The 18219-nt window shown below is 62.6% G+C and overlaps 2 protein-coding genes across 2 annotated transcripts in view; both read left to right on the forward strand.

Annotated features, from left to right (window-relative positions):
• The first annotated feature begins 843 nt into the window (after positions 1–843).
• On the forward strand, positions 844–7992 carry ABHD17A (abhydrolase domain containing 17A, depalmitoylase). The gene is made up of 5 exons (XM_084302521.1): positions 844–1035; positions 2240–2734; positions 4822–5016; positions 5888–6067; positions 6995–7992. The coding sequence occupies exons 2-5, from the start codon at positions 2421–2423 to the stop codon at positions 7218–7220; spliced, it is 915 nt and encodes a 304-aa protein (XP_084158647.1). The 5' UTR covers positions 844–1035; positions 2240–2420; the 3' UTR covers positions 7221–7992.
• A 6696-nt stretch (positions 7993–14688) lies between these two features.
• The window catches only part of REXO1 (RNA exonuclease 1 homolog), a 41815-nt gene continuing 38284 nt past the window's right edge, over positions 14689–18219 (forward strand). The window contains exon 1 of the mRNA XM_084302488.1: positions 14689–14978. Within this exon, the coding sequence (XP_084158614.1) occupies positions 14795–14978 (184 nt within the window). The 5' untranslated portion in view covers positions 14689–14794. The remainder of the gene's footprint in view (positions 14979–18219) is intronic.

Here is an 18219-nt window from a genome sequence, read left to right on the forward strand (position 1 = left end):
CATTTGCTTGGATGCTGTGCGAGATTCTCTGTGGGCGGGGGGTTCCACCTGGGGTGGCTCGGGGCTCTTTGGGGCAGTGGGGGCACCGTGGCCGTGTGCCTGCCCTCGACACGCCGTGCCTCAGTTTCTCCACCTCCAGCAGCAAGTGGGGGGTGGTTCAAGCAGCAGCCCTGGTAGAAGCAGTGGGGTTGTGCAGGGCCTCGTGCTGCGGGGCTTGGAGACGGGGTCCTGGGTGATGCTGCAGTCTGGGGACGAGGCCACACGCTGCGAGGAAACCCCCAGGGTTGGTTTCCTGGCCCCAGGAGCACCCTTCGCCTCCATGGTGCCCAGGAATGGCAGGACCCCTCCCTGCACGCTCTGTGGGGCGCAACCCCATCTTGCCAGGGCCTCCCTACTGCAGCACAAGCAGCGGGGTGTGCAGCACCCCCACGAGGGACAGGACAGTGCAACGTCCAGGGGGGCCCTGCAACTGCTGCGGGGAAGCAACCGTGCGGCACTGGGAAGGCGTGAGCCCTGCAGGGAGAAATGCAGCAACGCAGTGGTTGCACGCAGCCTGGTTGCACTGCAGCTCGGTTGCATGCAGCGGTTGCACGCAGCCTGGCTGCATGCAGCAGCTGCACTGCAGGCCGGTTGCACGCAGTGTTTGCACGCAGCCCGGTTGCACCGCAGCGGTTGCACGCACCACCTGCACGCAGCCCGCTCGCAGCACAGCCCCGGTTGCACGCCGCGGTTGCAGCGCGGGCGCGCGGCGCTGCCCTGGCAACGGGCGCGCGGGCGGCGTGGGCGGGGCGTGGGCGTCACTTCCGCCGCGCGGCGGCGGCGGCGGCAGTGGCGGCGGCGGGCGGGGCCGGGAAGGGGGGGGGGCCGCCATGCAGCACCGCCCCCGCCTCGGCGGCCCTCAGCGGCCGGCCCGGCCCGAGCTCGCCCGGCCCGGAGGAGGCGGCCCCGGGGGGAGCCCCGAGCTGGGCTGAGCCGAGCCCGGAGCCTGGAGCCTGGAGCCCGGCCTGCGCTGCGGCGGAGCCCCGGCATGTGCAGGTAGCGGGGGGGCGGGGGGGCCCGGGGGCTCAGGGGGGGCCTGGGGCTGAACGGGGGGGCCTGGAGCTGAGGGGGGGGCTCAGGGGCTGAAGGGGGGGGGTCGTGGGACTGAGGGTGGGCCCTGGGGTTCAAGGGGGGGCCCTGGGGGTTACTGGGGGTCCCGGGGCCGCTGCGTGCTCCAGGAGAAGCCGGGGGCCCAGTGACAGCCCCCTCCCCCCCCCCCCCCCATTTTCCCCCCTCAGCCTGGGGGTTGTGTGGGGAGGATGCACGGAGGGGGGGGGCTGGGGGCGCAGGGCCGGGTCCTTCCCAGCCCCCCCGCAGCACCACGCGGGGTTGGGGGGGGGGTCCGGCTGCGTCTGCGGCCACCTCACAGCCCCCCCCCGCCACACGGCCCGGGCACAGCGGGGTGCTCGTGTCGTGTCCCCCCCCCCCCCCAGCTGCGGTGACACAAGGTGAGGGCACGGCCTTGGGCGCCGCCGCCTGCCTGCGTGGCCACCGGGCACCCCCCGTTGGTGGCCACCGAGGTGCTCAGCACCCCCCCCCCGCGGCGTGCCCAGCGTGGGGCTGCGGTGTGCAGGATGGGGGGGACCCGAGTCCAGCTCCCAGCGTGGGGCTCCAGGCAGCGGCGTCCTTCTCCTCCGAATATTTCCGTGTGTGCCTCCCCCCCCAGGCTGCAGCCGCCCCCTCCACCCTTTCCTCCTCTTTCCCAGCCCTTCGGAAGCAGATGGAGCGAATTCCTCGGGGTGTGGGCTGCTTTGACATTCCTCAGCAGCAAGCCTGTGCCCAAACTTGCAGAAAATAGTTGCTTTCCCCCCCTCCTTTCCCTGTTTTATTCAGGAGTTTTGCCCTCCAGCCACACACGCGTGCCAGCACCCAGGGGGGGCACCAAGGGACCGCGTCCTTTGTGGCACCAGGCGTGCGATCCCGCGCTGCTGGCCTCCTGTCCTCGCCTCCCCGTCGTGGGCCGGCGCGAGGACGCCGCAGATCCCTGCGGGGGTTGTGGTGTGCGATGGGGGATGCTCAGAAAGCACTGTGGGGGGGGGTGGTTTTGGGTGCGGGGGGCTCAGCACCAGCGCGGGGCGGGAGGGTGTTACACGTGGTGGTGCGTTGTGTGGGTGAGGGGCTCATGGGGGCCGGGTTTGGTTGTGGTTGTGTGTGAGCGCACCGCGAGCCCCTCACTGCTGTCTGTCTGTCCCTCCTGCAGGATGCCAGCGGACAGACGGATGGCGGCCGCCCCCCCCAGACCCACGGCCCTCCAAGGACTGCCGGCCGCCCCGTGCTGCTGGCAGCTGTGACGAGGACGGGGCCTCTGCCGGCCGCCGCCAGCCCCTGTCCAGCTCGCATCCTCCCTCGCTGCCGGCACGCTCGGCTTCCAAGCCGCCGTCATGAACGGGCTGTCGATCAGCCAGCTCTGCTGCCTCTTCTGCTGCCCCCCATGCCCCAGCCGCATCGCCGCCAAGCTGGCCTTCCTGCCCCCGGAGCCCACCTACGCCGTGGTCCCCGAGCCAGAGCCCGTCGGCAGCACCAGCACCGGGTCCCTGCGAGGCGGCGCCGCGGGGCGGTGGAAGCTGCACTTGAAGGACCGAGCGGATTTCCAGTACTCCCAGCGGGAGCTGGACAACATCGAGGTGTTTGTCACCAAGAGCAGCCGAGGGAACCGCATCGGCTGCATGTACGTCCGCTGCGTGCCGGGCGCCAGGTGAGTGGTGGTGGAGGTGCCGGCCTGGCGCTGCCGTCGGTCTGACCCCAGCCCGATGGACACTGGGCTGCGGTGGTGCTGGAGGGCTCGGGGCCGTCCTGCTCAGGTGGCAGCCTCCCTGCCCCAGCCTGACCCGGCGCCTTGCCGAAGGAGCTGGCCCTGCCACGGGGCTTCGGAGGCATCTGACGGCACGGGTGAGCTCAGCTCTCAGAACCTGTTTGGCTTGTGGCTGAACTGGGAATGGCACTGAGCAGGTCGAGGGAGCGAGTCGAGGCACAGCCGAAGGCCACGGGGACCTCGGCGTCCCCTCCTGGATGCCGGCGTTCCCTGGGCAGAAAGAGGTGTCCTCCTGATGTCACGCCGCTGACACAACGCTCTGGGTGCGTGCCCAGCCTCAGCGTGAGGATTGCACTGAGCGCAGGGCGTCAGTGTGAGCCCTCGCAGGCTGTTTGCACGTTTGGTCTAATTTGCTGGGCATGTTTGATTTTGCAAAGAGAAGAGCAATAGGGGTGAAAGCCAGGAGGGATTTAGGCACGACCTGCCCCACGTTGCCCTGCACGTCCGTGAGCTGGGAAGAGCTCGATGTGCAGTTGCTCCATCGGGGAGGGAGGACGTGACCGTGCTCGTGATGCCCCTGCCCGTGCACAGTGGCCGTTTCTGATGGCCTGGGGTCAGCCCCCCACACCTCCCCTTCATGGAGCTGCCGAGGGGCTGGGGGTCTCCCTGCAGGCAGTGGAGCCAAACGCCTCGGGCAGAGCCTCCAGGAATTCACAGCAGCTTCCTGGGATCCGCTTGGACAGCTGGCGGGGGGCAGCGCGGGCATGGGGTGGGGATGGAGACCCCCCGGCTGGGCTGGGCGCGTGGCAGCTGCTCCCCGAGCTGGCGGCACCGCGGGGCTGTGGGGCGGGTTTAGGTGGGGTGGCTGCCTCGCGGGGATGTCTGCTCCAGCCCCGTCATCTCGCAGGTCCCCAGAGGGAGGAAGCCGGCGGCAGGATTGCTCTGCCTGCGCATCCGGGCTTTGGCGCCGTCCCCCCAGCCCGCGGAAGTGGCGCTCGGCGCGGGGCTGCAGGGAAGGGGCCGGGGCCGGCTTTGTCCCCACGTCGGGGCTGCTCCTCCAGCACCCAGTGGCTCGGGCTGAGCAGCGCGCCTGGTTCCTGGGGCTCCCCGAGCCCTCTGTTGCCATGGTTTAGCTCTGGTGGATTTCAAGCATTTTTTATTTTTTTTTTAGTTTCCATTCCTGGGTGGAGGGGTTGGATTCCCTGGGGAGCCTTGGCTGCTGGCGTGGCAGCAGTGAGGTGTGCTGTGTGCTGCCCCCCGACGTGAGGCCGCTAAGTCTAAGTGCTCACAGCCCGGTCTGGAGGGTGCAAAGCCAAACGGGAGCTCGTTGTTGCTCAATCATCTAAAAGCAGAAGAGAGGCCTTGGGTCCTGCCCTTGCTCTCCTCTCCGTGCCGTTGTGCTGTTTGTCCCCCTGCTCCTGCCCTGGCAAGGTCACCGGCCATCGGGCGTTGCTCAGAGGAGCCAAACCGGGGTGGCTGGGCTGGGATGTGAGGGTCTGACCTGGCCGCAGGCATCCTTCACTGGCTGCGAGGGCTCAGCAAGGAGTCTCCCCCCCAGCAGGAGAGAGCTGGGCTTCCATCAGCACGCTATTAGTGTTAATTTTTATGATTAACATTGTTTTTCCCCTTATGGTGGAAATTTTTTGCGTCTTGTCACTCCCACAATTCACTTCTCTCCCAAGGTCTGGTATCTTGCCAGGCTCAGGAGAGAAAAAAAGCTGCTGTCAGAATCCTTACTTTAAATCCCCATTGGGCAAATGGCCCCAAATCCTGAGCTTTCTACCAAAAATAGGCTCAAAAACTTCAACAAAAGCATCCTGCCCGTGGGCTGCCTGTTTCCACTGGTAGCGAGCCCCAGGCGATGAGGGAGGTCGGGGGCGTCTCTGGGCTCAGGCCGGGGCTGTCGCAGGGACCTTCTTGTGGCCCTCTGGGTGCTGGGGTTTGGCTTTCGGTCTCCACAGGGGGTGTCCCGGGCACCCCAGCAGCGTCCCTGATTAACCCTCCGTGCCCGTCTCGCCCCGGCGCTGCAGGTACACGGTGCTCTTCTCGCACGGCAACGCCGTGGACCTGGGGCAGATGAGCAGCTTCTACATCGGGCTGGGCACCCGCATCAACTGCAACATCTTCTCCTACGACTACTCGGGCTACGGCGCCAGCACGGGCAAGCCCTCGGAGAGGAACCTCTACTCCGACATCGACGCCGCGTGGCAGGCGCTGCGGACGCGGTGAGTGGGGCCGGGGAGGGCAGGATGAAGCGGGCTCGGGACGGGAGGCAGTGCAGGGCGCTGGGTTTAGCACCGTGCTTGCGCCGTGTCTCCAGGCTCCCCGGTGCACGTGGGCGGCCTGCGATCGCCGTCTGCCACCGCCGCGCTGCGGTGACGAGCGCTGAGGTGTCCCTGGTGGGGGTGCGTGCAGCTGCCGAGGCCGCCAGGAAAACCCTGCGGGCTGGAGCTGTGGAAAACAGGAAATCTCCTTGAGAGGGGCCCAGGCTGCTTGGAATGGGAGAGGGGGGAGCGGAAAGCCTGCGGGCGGGGGCACCCAGAGCTGTGGGGATGCTGCGGGGTCTGGCCTTGCTCTGGGTGGCTGCCTTGAGGCTCACAGGGATGCAGTGGTTCCCACTGCTGGCACAAGCCGTGCTCTGCCGTGCCTGTGCCGAGCCCTGGTGGGAGCTGGGCCTGGCTCGCAGCTTGCCCGAGGTCTGGCTGCTGCCCTGGGGGGCTGTGACCCCCCCCTGCACCCTGCTGCCAGCGAGGCTGAGCCCTGACACCCCCACAGCTCACCCGGCTGCTCAGCCCAGGCAGCTCTGGGTCCGTGGTGGGGACAGCCCCTCCACCTCCCAGACAGGATTATCCCCGGGTTGGTGCTCCAGCTGGGGAAGCTGTGTGCAGCTCTTAATTAGCGCTAATTGCTACAGCATTAGCAGGCAGCTGGGGATGCAGGGCAGCTGCTTTGGGCACAGCCTGGAGGAGTTGGGGCTGGCCCCGCAGCCTTCCCTCGTTTCGCACCCTGTGTGTGCTGTGGCCAGAGCAGGCGGCTTCTGGCGACGTGACTCCGCTGCCTGCCGCGTGGGCACTGACCTGCCCTCCCCTCTCCTAGGTACGGGATCAGCCCAGAGAACATCATTTTGTATGGACAAAGCATCGGCACCGTGCCCACGGTTGATCTGGCTTCCCGCTACGAGTGCGCTGCCATCGTGCTCCACTCCCCGCTCACCTCTGGCATGAGAGTCGCCTTCCCCGAGACCAAGAAGACCTACTGGTTCGATGCCTTCCCCAAGTAGGTGGTCTGAGGGCGAGGGACTGGGGAACGGGTTTGCCTCTGGAGGGGCAGTGCGCGGACCAGCTCTGTCCTCAACACCAGCCCTGGCCACAAAGGGGTTATGGGGAAAATTGGGGACCCGTTTCCTAGGATAGCCCTAAACGTGTCCATCAGGATCCTCCTGCCTTGCATTTAGGCCCCTCAGGGGGATCGGTGACCCTTTCCGCAGTTGCTGTGCCACCTCCTGAGGACCACGCCGTGTGTCCACCCCACATCCCCTGGTGGCATCCCCTCCCAGCCACCCTGTCCCAGTATCTTTGCCTGTCAGCACTGGGGCCATCCCCCTGGCTCCTTGCTGCATATTGCAAGTCCCTGCGGGGTCTCTGGGACCTGTCTCTCCCTCAAGGGCAGTATTTTGGGCTCCTTCCCCTGCTCTGAGGAGGGCTGGGGTGGTGTTTCCAGGCAGGACAAGCTCTTGCTTTGCCTCTTCCTTGCAGCTAGGCCAGCGGAGCCCGAGGGACTGTCCCTGAGCTGGAAGCTGTGGCTGGGAGCCACCAGCCCACGCTCCACGTCCCAACGGCCTCGCTCGGCCTTTGTGTTCCGGGCCTCGGGGGCCGGGCTGAGAACAGCCTCACTTCCCTGCCCTGCAGCACGGCACGGCCGATCCCGCTGCAGGATCCCGCTGTCCCAGAGTGGTTTCCCTCAGCCCTGCCTGGGTCCCGTGGGGCTGTTGTCACTGCTGTCTGGTCCTCAGCTGTCACGCTGGCGGGGATCTTGTCCCGGAGCGTTAGCAGCGGCTCCGCATCCCTGCACTCTGCTGTGATCAGAGAGCATTTCCTGGTGCCTTTCCCTGAGGGGCTGTTTCAGGGGACAGAAGGAACAGGGGTGCCTTGATCCTTGTGCTTACCCTGTCTCTCGTCTCTTCCCCACCCCCCTTCTTGACAGCATTGAGAAGATCTCCAAAATCACCTCTCCCGTCCTCATCATCCACGGCACGGAGGACGAAGTCATCGACTTCTCCCATGGCCTGGCGCTCTTTGAACGCTGCCCCAAGGCCGTGGAGCCGCTGTGGGTGGATGGGGCCGGGCATAATGACATTGAACTGTACAGCCAGTACCTCGAGCGCCTTCGGAAATTCATCTCCCAGGAGCTGGCCAGCCAACGCAACTAGCTGCGGGGCGGGGAGCGGGGCGGGGTGGGGGTTTCTGCGTGCACGTCCGTTCTCCCAGCGCCCCCCGGTCCCTTCTGCTGGAGGTGCAGTGAGTTTGTCCAGCCTCAGCCTCGGGAGGTGGCTTGAGCAGATGGCACGTTTCCTGAGGGACGTGGGCTCAGCTCTCCTCTCTCCCTGCGTCAGCCCCGGCGCTGCTGGCACCACCGGCCGGGCTGGCAAGAGACGGCAGCTCGCTCCTTCCCCCCTCCCTGGCCAGACGAGAGCCCACCCTCCTGATGGCGAATCCTCGGCTTCGGACACGTCCTTGTCCCCTCTCCTAAAACAACAAACTCTCCGATTACTCCTGGCTGCTCTGCTGCTCTGACTATAGCAATAAGGCGAGTTGGAGAGGGGGCCGGAGGCAGCAGCAGGGCGGGTGCCTGTCCCCCCCGCTCCAGCGTCGCTATGTGCTGTGTGCCCCGCTGCAGGACGGAGGAGGTGGCAGCTCCTGCTCCCGAGGGAGCTTCTGGGACTGGAGCTGGTGATGGCAGCAGGGTGCCTGGTGCTTGGCTCTGGCTGGACAGAGCTGCCTTCCCAGGGGAGGCTGGGGATGCATGGAGGGGTGCCCTCTGCCTTGCCCCCTCAGCTCTGGCCCTGCTCTGCCTTCTCGGAGTGTTCCCTGCGTTCAGGTCTCCCCCTCTGACACTTCTCCCCTGCCCCTCGCTCTCGGTTCCCTCAGGGAGCGGGGTGAGGAAACCGGGCACCAAATAAAGAGCTGAGGTTTAACATTTTACCTGTGTGCACCCTTCTGGGGCCTCCTGGGGCTGCTCCCCCTGCCCCAGCCCCACGGTTCCAGCCCCTCTCCTTTCCCCAGCATCCGATGCCTCACCTGGGTTGTGCCTGGACGTGTCCCCAGGGTGGGGGGCTGTTGTGGATCTCCTCCTGGGACCACCCTCAGGTCTGTGAGGGAAAGCAGGGGCAAATCTTGTTTGTGACGGGCTCTGCTCCCAGCCGTGCCACTGACTGCACGGGGACCCCTCTGATTCCAGGTACAGCGAGGGGCTGCGGGGGTGTGCACTGGCCATGGGGATGGGTGTGTGGGATGTCCCCCTCCCTCCTGCCTGGGGATGGGGCTGTTTTGCCCCGCACAAGGAGACGGCACTCAGGTTTGTGCTTTTGGGGTGCGAGCCTGCTCTGAGATCACCTCGGGATGAGCTGGTGGAAATGGCTGAGGGTGTTCCTGCACATCCCTCGTCGCTGGCTCAAACCACAACGCACCACTCGGGCTCTTCTGCTGCCAGCGGGGACTCGGGGGCCTCCTGGGTGCCATTTCCCAACTGTGTCCCTGTCCCCCTCCTGTCCCCTTCTGTCGCTCATGTGAGGAGCGATAATCTCCTTAAGCTGCACTCAGAGGGGCCTCGTGGTGGGGCCTTGCTGTGAGCCCACACTCGGAGCACTCAAATGCCCCCATTGTTTGGGACGGAGGGAACAGGGGGCCCTGCTCCCCACACACCCCTTGGCTGCCCCCAGCACCCCTGTGGCATCCAAAGCCACGACCCCTCTGCAGTGCCATGGAGGTGGGGGGACCCTTCCTTGGCAGTGGGACTCTGCAGGCACTAGAGGAGGATTTGGGGGGCAGCTTCAGGTTGTCTCTCCCCTTCTGGGGGATTTTGGCAGCTGGGATGCCCGGGCTCTCCCTGAGCATCCCCCAGCCTTCACCTCGCTGCGTGGCTGCGACAGCCCCGGGCTCACACGTGTGCTGGAAGCCGCTGCGGTCGCCCAGCCCCGCTGCCCCCAGCACCCGGCAGTGCCACCAGCCCCAACCCCGATTAGCGGGGCTGGAGCAGCCCACAGCGCCCTAATCCCAGCACAGAGGCATTTTGTTCACACCGGGTGTATTTTTATCCTCTTACTGCCGCCTGTTTCCTGTTGAGCCGCAGATGCTTTGGAGCGGCTCTGCATCGCTGGCGGGACGTCTCGCAGCAGGCGGTGGGGTTTGGGGGGACATGAGGGCAGCCTGAGGTTGTATTTACTGCGTCTCAGTTAAGAAAAAAGCAAAAAGGCAGAAAAGTTCAGCTCAATCCATAAAGTTTAGACCCAGTGGGGGCTCCCCTGTGGGTTGAGATTGGGGCTATCTGGGGCCGGACCCTTTGCTGGTCCTGGTCAAGAGGGCTCGGTCCTTACACAGGCCCAAGGAGGGAGCTGCAGAGACCCCAGAATGCCTGAGCCAGACCCACCTCAGGGGTCCTGGGCCCGGTGTCCCCCACCACTGGGGCCACACTGGGCTGGGAACCACTGGGATGTCACTTCTGTCCCTGCTGCTGGTGCCGCAGGTTGGGAACACCGCGAGGGGAGGGAAGTGGTGGGACGGGGTCTGGTGCCCAGGGGGTGCTGCTGGGGGACCCAGCCAAAACCTGCAGAGTGTGGAGGAGGCAAAGGGCAGAGTCAGGCCTCCAAGTGCCCAGGTTCCCTCCTGCCACCTCAGCACAGAAGAGGGGACAGGGCAGGGGTCCCCCTGGGCCACCTGGAAGCCCCCCAGCCTGGAAGCAAACGTGGCTCCTGCTCCCATTGCTGCAGTCACGGGCACACAGCTGGGCTGGGGAGTGTGTACGTCTGTACACGTGTGTGTCTGTACTCGTGTGTACATCTGTGTGTCTGTACCTGTGTGTGTGTCTGTACTTGTGTCTGTACCTGTGTGTGCAGTGGCTGTGGGAGGGGACACCCCGGATACCTTGAAGCTCCTCGGGGGACAAGGACGGCCCCGCTGGGGTGCCCCTGGCAGGGGCACGATGCCGGTGCCGATGGGGCTGCGGCCCAGGCTGGGTACGGAGGACCTGTGGCTCGCTGAGTGACCGGCCAAGAGGGGTTTAAGTCTTTTGGGACATAAAGGAGCCTTTTGATGGCCGGGGCCTGTGTGCCACAGTCATGAGACCCCGCTCACAGCCCGAGCTCAGTCATGGGATCCAGGAAACTGAATTCAAGCGTCTTAAGGAGCTTTTTTCCAAGCTCTGCTCTGGTTTTTCACGTGCTTGTCATATGAACAAAGACGGTATAAAAGGGCAGCGGGGAAGGGTCCCATCTGCGCTGGGGCTGGGGACTCAGGAGGGCGTTGGAGCAGGGAAGCCGGGGCGAGGGGCTCTGCGCGGCGCCGGCTAAGATGGAGGGAAGGGGAAAGGGAAGGGAAGGACGAGGAGAGGAGAGGACACAATGCTCTGGCAGCAGCGCCTGGCTCTGCCCCATCAGGTGAGTGAGGCAGCGAACTGGGGGCTGGCGGGGACAGCAGGGGATGGGGACAGCGGTGGCTCTGGGGGAGCAGGGCCCACCTGCCCCAGGGCAGCAGCGCTGCTGCGAGCATCCTGGAGCGGAAACCGGCCCTGGGGAGAGGCGGCGGCGACAGCATCATGTCCTGGGCAGGAGGGAGCTCGGGGTGCAGCCCAGGCACCCCCAGCCCACGCTGCAGGGGGTGGTGGGGTCCGGGGGGTCCCTGGGGTCCCCCTGTGGCGAATTGTGCCTGGGCCGGGCCTCTGCGGGTGTGCACCCATGGGGGTACCCACACAGCTGGGCACACTCACGTGTGTGCTCTGTGTGCCTGCAGACGTGTGCACGTGCATCCGTGTGTGCACAGGCAGGTGAGCACACTGGCACACACACACACACACACAGTCCCCATGCTGCCTTTTTCAGAGGCACACTCCTCACCCCCTCCGTGCACACCCACACATTGAGGTTACACCCCCGGCACACGGCTCTGCCCATGTGCGCGTCCCCCTGCCCGCACCCCAAACCGCCCCCCGGGCAGAAGCAGCACTGGGGCCGTTGGCTGGCACTGGCCATGGGCTGGTTGCCGCTTCCCATGGCCATGGGTTTGGGGATCCATCGGCTCCCCCAGGCTCCGGCCTGCTTTCCTCCCCTCCTGGCTCACTTCTCTCCTCCCTCTGCAGGAGCGCGTCCCATCCCCGGAGGACTGCGGGGCCGGCGGCCCCTCGCCCCCTGTGAGCTTCCCTTTGTCATCCTATGCCTGAGCGATGCCTGGAGGCTGGGACGGTGAAGGGAGGCCCACGGGCTGCCACAGCCCTGCCGCGACAATGCCTGGACACGGTGCATGCGGGACCAGGGAGCTGGCGGGGCTGGGAGCACCCTGGGGGCTGGAGAATCTCCTGAAGGGCTGGGGGCGTCCTTGGGGGGCTGGAGCACCCCTGGGGTTGGGGGGATGCAGGGCGGGGGGTGCCAGGATGGGGGGGACGGGACAGGCATCGCCCCACACACCGAAAAGCTGGTCCCTGCGAAGAGACGACCCTGCAGGAGGAAGTTTTAGCAGCTCTGAGAAATCGCCTTTTATTATTTTTTTTTTTTATTATTTTCTTCTTCTTTTTTAATTTTTATTTTTTAAACTTTATAAAGTCTTTGGTGACACATTTCACTGGGTGTCAGGGCCTGCGTTGGGACAACAGGGAATTTTCCATGTGGATGTGGAGAAAAGGTGACAAACTTGCGATGTGGAGCAGAAACCTGCCCTGGCAGTTACATGTTTGTGGTGACACGCAGTAACATGCAACAAATGGAGATCTGCAACACGAGAAGCATTCAGTGACCAAAATACGAAGATTTCTGTTTGATACTTTTTTGGTCTTTTTCCCTCAAAAACTTCACAAAATTCACTCTGCTCCTGAAAATGAGATTATTTTGGGTAAGAAATAGGGGGGAAATGGGGGACCAAGTGCCTGCTGGGGCCCCAGAGACCCTCTCCTTGCGGGAGGTGTTTTGGGTGCTGGCACCCATGGTCCAGCCCCATGCTGTGGGGCTGAGTGTGGCAGAGGGCTGGGACTGGGTTCCAGGGGGGGACCCGGCCCTGGTGGCCTGGGGAGGCTCGTCCCGAGGCCCCACTGGCAGGGCTGACCCCGCGCCATCCCCACAACGGGGCAGCCCAGGCTTTGTAATGGGATGGAAACCTGGGACTGAGTTTGGGGAGCCCAAATTGGAGGGTGCAGCTCTGGCACCCAGGTTCCCTCTTCCCATCCCAGTAGGTGCTGAGTCATTTGTGGGCACCCTGTGCACCCCATCTCTTTTCCCTGGAGGTGGGGTGGCTGCGGAGGCTGCCCAGTGCCTTGGCCTCCCCTGCAAATCCCCTGGGCCAAGCCAGGAAAATAGAAAAGGGGGGATTTGGAGGGCCAGGGATGGCTTTTTGGCAGCTTTTTCCTCTGCAGGGCATGTCTTACAGGGCTCGAGGCTCGCAGCTTTGCAGTTTTGAAAAGAGGTTTGAAAAAAGGTTTTAAAAAGAGGGTTGAAATGGGATGGGGAAAATGCAAGCAGCAACCTTCCTTGAGAAACAGGGTAGTGAAAAGGTGTGAAACCCCTTCACGTGTCATTTTTAAGCCAGTACTTCTAGTTTTGCAGCAAGGCTTTCAGTTTAAAAGCTGGCACACACATAGGTCTGTCTGTCCCAGCCCTGTTCCTTATTTAAATTAAATCAAATCAGGGTATTTTGTGAGGAGGTGGAAGCTCTGGGGGGGAGATGGGGTCACTCTTGGGAACCCAGTAGTTGATCTGGGAATCCCTCAGCAGCGTTGGAGGAACTCTTCTGGGGTGCTGAACCCCCCCAAAAGGTGCTTGCCCCCCTCTCCCTCTGCCCTGAAGGCGAGTGCCCGTTTCCCTGTACCTGGTCTGACTGCAGCGTTTGCGCACTCAGAGGAGCTGAACCAGCTCCATCACGTGCACAAGTGAGGGAAGAGACAGCCTGAATCGATTTGGGGTAGTTTTTCCACATGGGATCCTGCAGGTCTGGGCAGAAATGGTTTACCTTATAGTATTTTATATTATTTTGTCAGCTTCTGGGTTGAGTAAACTTGGGGCAAGAATTATAAGGCAGGGAAACAACATTATTCAGTGTGTCTGCATATGCGATGTTCCTATATGGTCTTCTCTGTAAGAGCTGATGTTATGTAAAATAAATTTCTTTCTCATAAAAATAAAAATGCTGTCTTTTTTTTTTTTTTTTTTTTTGGGGGGGGGGGGGGAAGAACAGCTTTCTTTTTTAGTGCTCGTGGGAGGAAGAGAGCTGGCTGGCAGGAGTGTGCGTGGGGATGCTTGGTGTGAGCACTGCCTGGTACCTCGTAAAGCACTTTGTGTTGGTGGCATGTTTCTGCCCGAGGCAAGCTGCTATCCCCCGGTGTTTCCACCCTCCTGGTTTAAAAAATATGTCTATGCAGTTGTTGTGTTTGCCTGAAGCAGTGCCGAGAGGAGCCCTCAGCCCACACGTGCTTGTGTGACTTTTCCTAATGGGTGCCACTTGCTCCAGCAGCAAGGGATGGGGATTACCAGAAAGGATTCCTTCCTGCCAAAAATAACCAGGTTTGGGGGGCAGAAATCATTTTCTCGATGAACCACCTGTGTTAAACTTCTGGAAAATCTCAACCCCGCGTTTTTTGACTATAACTGAAGAGTCTGAAAGGGAATGAGGTATGTGGTAGTGCACGTGTGCTTCCTTCTGCTGGGAGGAGCTTTAGCGATGCTTTTCGTTGATCATTCAGGTTTTCCAAAGCCCTGGCAGTGCTGGGGCACTGGTCTCTTGCTCAATTCTCCCCGTGCTTTGGGCAGCAGCAGGAGGTGGGTTCCTCCCTCACCTTCAGCCTCTGGGTTTGCTCTGCTGGGATACTGGGTGGGGGGGGTAACATACAGGAAGGATCACTGAAAATAAGTTTTTTTGTTTCTTTAAGATGCCTATGAAACATGAATTCTGTCATCCTTCGTTTGTCCTTCCTTGGGGCCACGAATTCCTCCTCCCACCAGCTGAGCACCTTTCTCTAAATCATCCAGCTGGCTCCCTGCACCTCCCCAGTACTTTCCACCCTGTCTCCTATCCTCGCTTTCACATGGGACGAGACTCTCCTGGCTCATCCCTTGTCTCTGAGCTGTGGCTCCTGCCTACACGTGGTGGGATTTCTCCTGGAAATCCCTTCGTTTCTTGCTTCGTTTCTTGCTGTTGTCCCAGCCCGGCCTCCTTTGCTGGGGATGCAGCGGTCCCAGGGCGGGATGCGGGCAGATCCCTCCTCCAAGACCTCAAAGCCGAGGCCGTTTTGGGGGCTGCGGGGAGCTGGGATCACCGGGCACAACCCCTGGGACCCCAAAGGACCACCCCAGAACCGCACCGCGCGGCCGAGAGCCGCGTCCCAACGCTCCCTGAGCTGCAGCAGCTCCGTGCCCGAGCACCTCTGGGTGCCGAGCCCTTCCCCGACACCCGCCCCGCCCCTTCCCCGTCCTTGCCCTGCCGCTGTCCCCAGCGAGCAGCGCCCCGCTCCCCTCCTGAGGGAGCCGCAGACCCCCACGGTCCTCAGCGGACGGCCCCCAGCCCTCCCTCGCCCTCCCCGCCTCACGCGGCCCGGCCGCCATTTTCCCCCCGCCCCCCTTCCCGCCGGGGCCCCGCCCGCCATTTCCCGTCCCCTCCCGCTCAGGCGCGCCGCGGGCAGCCCGGTGCTGGCAGCGGCTTCGCGGGGGGGACCTCGCGGGCCGGGCCGCGGCGCTCTCAAGATGGCGGCGGGCCCGGGGCGCTGAGGCGGGAGCGCGGGGCCCGGAGCCGCCCGGTGCCGCCCGGTGCCGCCATGCTGCGCTCCAGCGGCTACTTCCGCGGCATCGACTGCCCCTTCCTCGGCTCCGGGGGGTCGGGGCCGGCCGGGGGTCCCCCCTGCCGCCGGCCCTACTGCCATTTCCGACACCCCCCGGTGGCGGCGCGCTGCGGAGCCCCCGGTGCGGCCGCCGCCGCCGCCGCGTTGGGCCACGGCGCAGGTACGGCCCCGGCCGCGGCCTCCGTCCCCCTCCCCGCCTCCCTTCTGCCGGCCCGGGGCCTCCCCGGGGCCTCCCCGGGCACAAAAGTGCGCCGCCCCGGGGGGAGGGGGAGCCCCCGGGGCCGCTCCGTGTGCGGAGAGAAACCGGGCCTCGGGGGGAGGGGGGGGGGTCTGGCCTCGTGAGGTGAGGTGGGGGGGGGGGGGGGGGCTCCGCACGGGCCCTGTGGTGAGGGAGCTGAGGGGGGGCTGGGGCTGCAGCAGGCTCAGGGGGCCCTCCCCGCTCCCTGGGGGCTGTGGGGAGCTGGGGCCGGGCTCTGCCCGCAGCAGAGGGAACGGCCTCGAGGGGGGCCCGGCTGGGAGCGGGGAGACATCGCTGGCAGTGCTGGGACAGAGCCCGGGGAGCTGCTGGGGTCACCGGCACTGGGGGTGCTCGAGGAGGGGCTGGGCGAGGTGCTTGGGGACGCGGCTCGGGGGTTGGAGCAGGTGATATTGGGGGCCTTTTCCAACCGTAATGATTCCGTGATCCTTGGAGAGGGTGAGCCCAGGGCTTCGATCTCCTCAGTCGGTATGGGAGGGTGCAAGAGGATGGAGCCGGGCTCTGCGGTTTGTGCCCGGTGACAGGACGAGAGGCAGCGGGCACAAACTGAAGCACGGGAGGCTCTGGCTGGTTACGAGGGGGCACTTCTGTGCTGTGGGGGGGACAGAGCGCTGGGACAGGCTGCCCAGAGTGGCTGTGCTGGAGGCTCCTTCTCTGGAGATGGCCAAAACCCACCTGGGTGCCGTCCTGCGTGACGTGCTCTGGGTGCTGTGGCCTGGCTGATCCTCAGAGGCCCCCCTCCAGCCTCAGCCGTGCTGTGATTCTGAGCCCCCTGCTCTGGAGAAGGCCGTGATCTTCGAGGATCCCTTCCAACCCAAACCATCCCCTGGTCACCGGCAGGATCCTGCAGGCACCTCCCGACCCACAGGTGGTGGGGAACAGCTTCCTGCAATAACCGATCGCCCGAGGACAGCCTCCTCCTGTCGCCAGGCTGCTGGAGGACAGCTCTGTGCTCAGCCCTTTCCCTGTGCCCCCAGGCAGCCAAACTCACACAGCAGCGAGCTGTTGGGGCGGCCTTCTGACCTGCCGTGCTGTCCGTGGGCCTGGAGGTGATGCAGGAGCCGCGCCAGCAGCTGCTGGTCCTGCCGGTGGGGCTGCGGGAAGCCCCAGCAGGACTTCAGCGAGGCGTGGAGCAACGCCAGCTCTCTCAGAAAGAAGCTTGGCTACGGGAAGGATTGCTGTTGTTCTGCTCGGTTCTTCCAGCAGCTCTCGTCATTTTACTTAGTCATTATTTGCTGGTCTGCTTATTCTACTGGCAGAGGAAAGCCTTCGTTCTTCCCCCCAGAAGGCTGCTGCTTGCTTTCTTCTTGGTAAAGCTGTTATTCTGCTAGGCCATACGTGCTCGTGTGTGTGGTCTAATGACCTCAGGCCAAAGTTGTCAAAATAAAGCACAGCTTATTTATTTATTTTTAATTACGCTTGCTTTACGTTGGCTTATTCGTAAACTTGAGAAATTAATGATTCTGTGTGTCCCCTGATCACCAGCTCGTCTTACCACGACAGTTGTCAAATTTAAAATAAATAAGCATATTTAAGGCAGTCACAGTCAGACACATACACCATTATAAAACCAAAAACTCCTGCCTCCTTCAGTGCTCTGTTGAATTTGAAAAGCTCTGTGGGGCCCTTTAGGTGTGCTTAATATTTCAGTTACCTTTCAGTGCCTTTAAATATCTGCAGACTGTCAGTTTGAGAGCAAGGTTTGCCCGTTTTGGGCTCCCACCTGAAACAGCTGCTGCTGTACTAAATAAACCTGGTGCTGGTTTTGCTTTTTGAGTAGCTTCAAGTTTTTGCTTACAAAATGGGGAAGCAAAGGTTGGTGTCTAGCAAAACCTTTCATGGCACCTGGACAGTTTGTGCAGCTTCTGCTGATGGTCGAAAGGGTTCATGTGAGAGCTGAGCGGGAGCGGAGCCGCTGGTAGAAGTGATCCCGGTCCTGCTCCTGCTGGGCCTGGCTTGGCTCCATTGGTGACCCAGGAGAAGTCCGTGTTTTAGGGAGGGAGAGAGGTTTGTTGGTTGTGTTATGGCTCTTAGAGAAGCTTCAGCTTTTTGAAAAATAAAAGCTGCAGTGGTTTAGTTTTCTCAGGTGAAGTGTCTGCCTCTCGGTGCCTGCTCTGCCTCATCCCCAGCCCCTTGGCATCTCTGCGCGGCTGTCACAGCCACGGCCCTGCACGTTCTGCCTCCACCTAGAGCTGGACTTCGGTCTTTTTTTTGTGTTAATTTGGACTGAGAAGTGGAAAATACGCGAGGAACCTGCTGCAGAGCGCTGACCTTTAGAAGGGTGCTGTGTAAGGTGCTGAGCGCCTGTGGGAGCAGAGGATGCTTCTGCTGTTATTTTTAAGCAGTGCCAAGGCTTAGCTTCATCTGATGGCTTCAGATGTGGTGCTCCTGCCCTTCTGCTGAAGCCACCGAACCTGGAAGGATGTGCTGGAGACTTACACTAGAGGGTGCAGTAGTGTAGCTGCAAGCAGGCAACCATCTTCTTGCAAGCAGGCTCTCCATCCAGCACAAGTTGCTCCTGGTCAGCGAAGCTGCCTGTCTGGTTTTAAAGCAGCTTTATAAGAGGCATTTTTGACCTATTTAATTGCAATGCTTAATACATGAGCTTTAAAAACTTTTTTTTCCTTTTTTTTTTTTTTGCCAAACAGGTGGTTCCTGCACCAAGAGTTCCAGTGTAGATCTGTGTTTTCTGGGATAGAGCCTAGAAAAAAAAAAAAAAAAAAAAAAAGAACATCTAAAGAACCGGCCTGCGAAGCATATTGATTCGAGGCTGGTGCTCACTTTGATGTTTGAGGATCACCTTAGGACTGGCAACAACCCCGAAACTCCTAGTAGGACTTCTGGGGCTTTGAAGTAGCTTTTGAAAACTGGGGAGGGGATCGGCTGTGGTGGAGGAGGCTGGGGACGTGTGCTGGGGGGAGCGGAGAGGAGGGGAGGAGAGGAATTAGTGGGGTGCAGCGCTGTCCCCCACCTCCTTGTTGCTGTTGCAGACTTCCTGAGGAGCGTGGTGTTGGCAGTAGGTGATCCTCGTTTCTTCTGCAGTGCTCTCGTGGTCCCAGCCACTGAGAGAGCAGTGAAGGGGCCTCCGTGCCTGGTGGGGACCATCTCCAGCGGGAGGACGGAGCTCGCTCCCCCCTTTGTGCTG

The sequence above is a fragment of the Netta rufina genome, assembly GCF_964035555.1.
Source record: "Netta rufina genome assembly, chromosome: 28".
Classification (NCBI taxonomy): domain Eukaryota; kingdom Metazoa; phylum Chordata; class Aves; order Anseriformes; family Anatidae; genus Netta; species Netta rufina.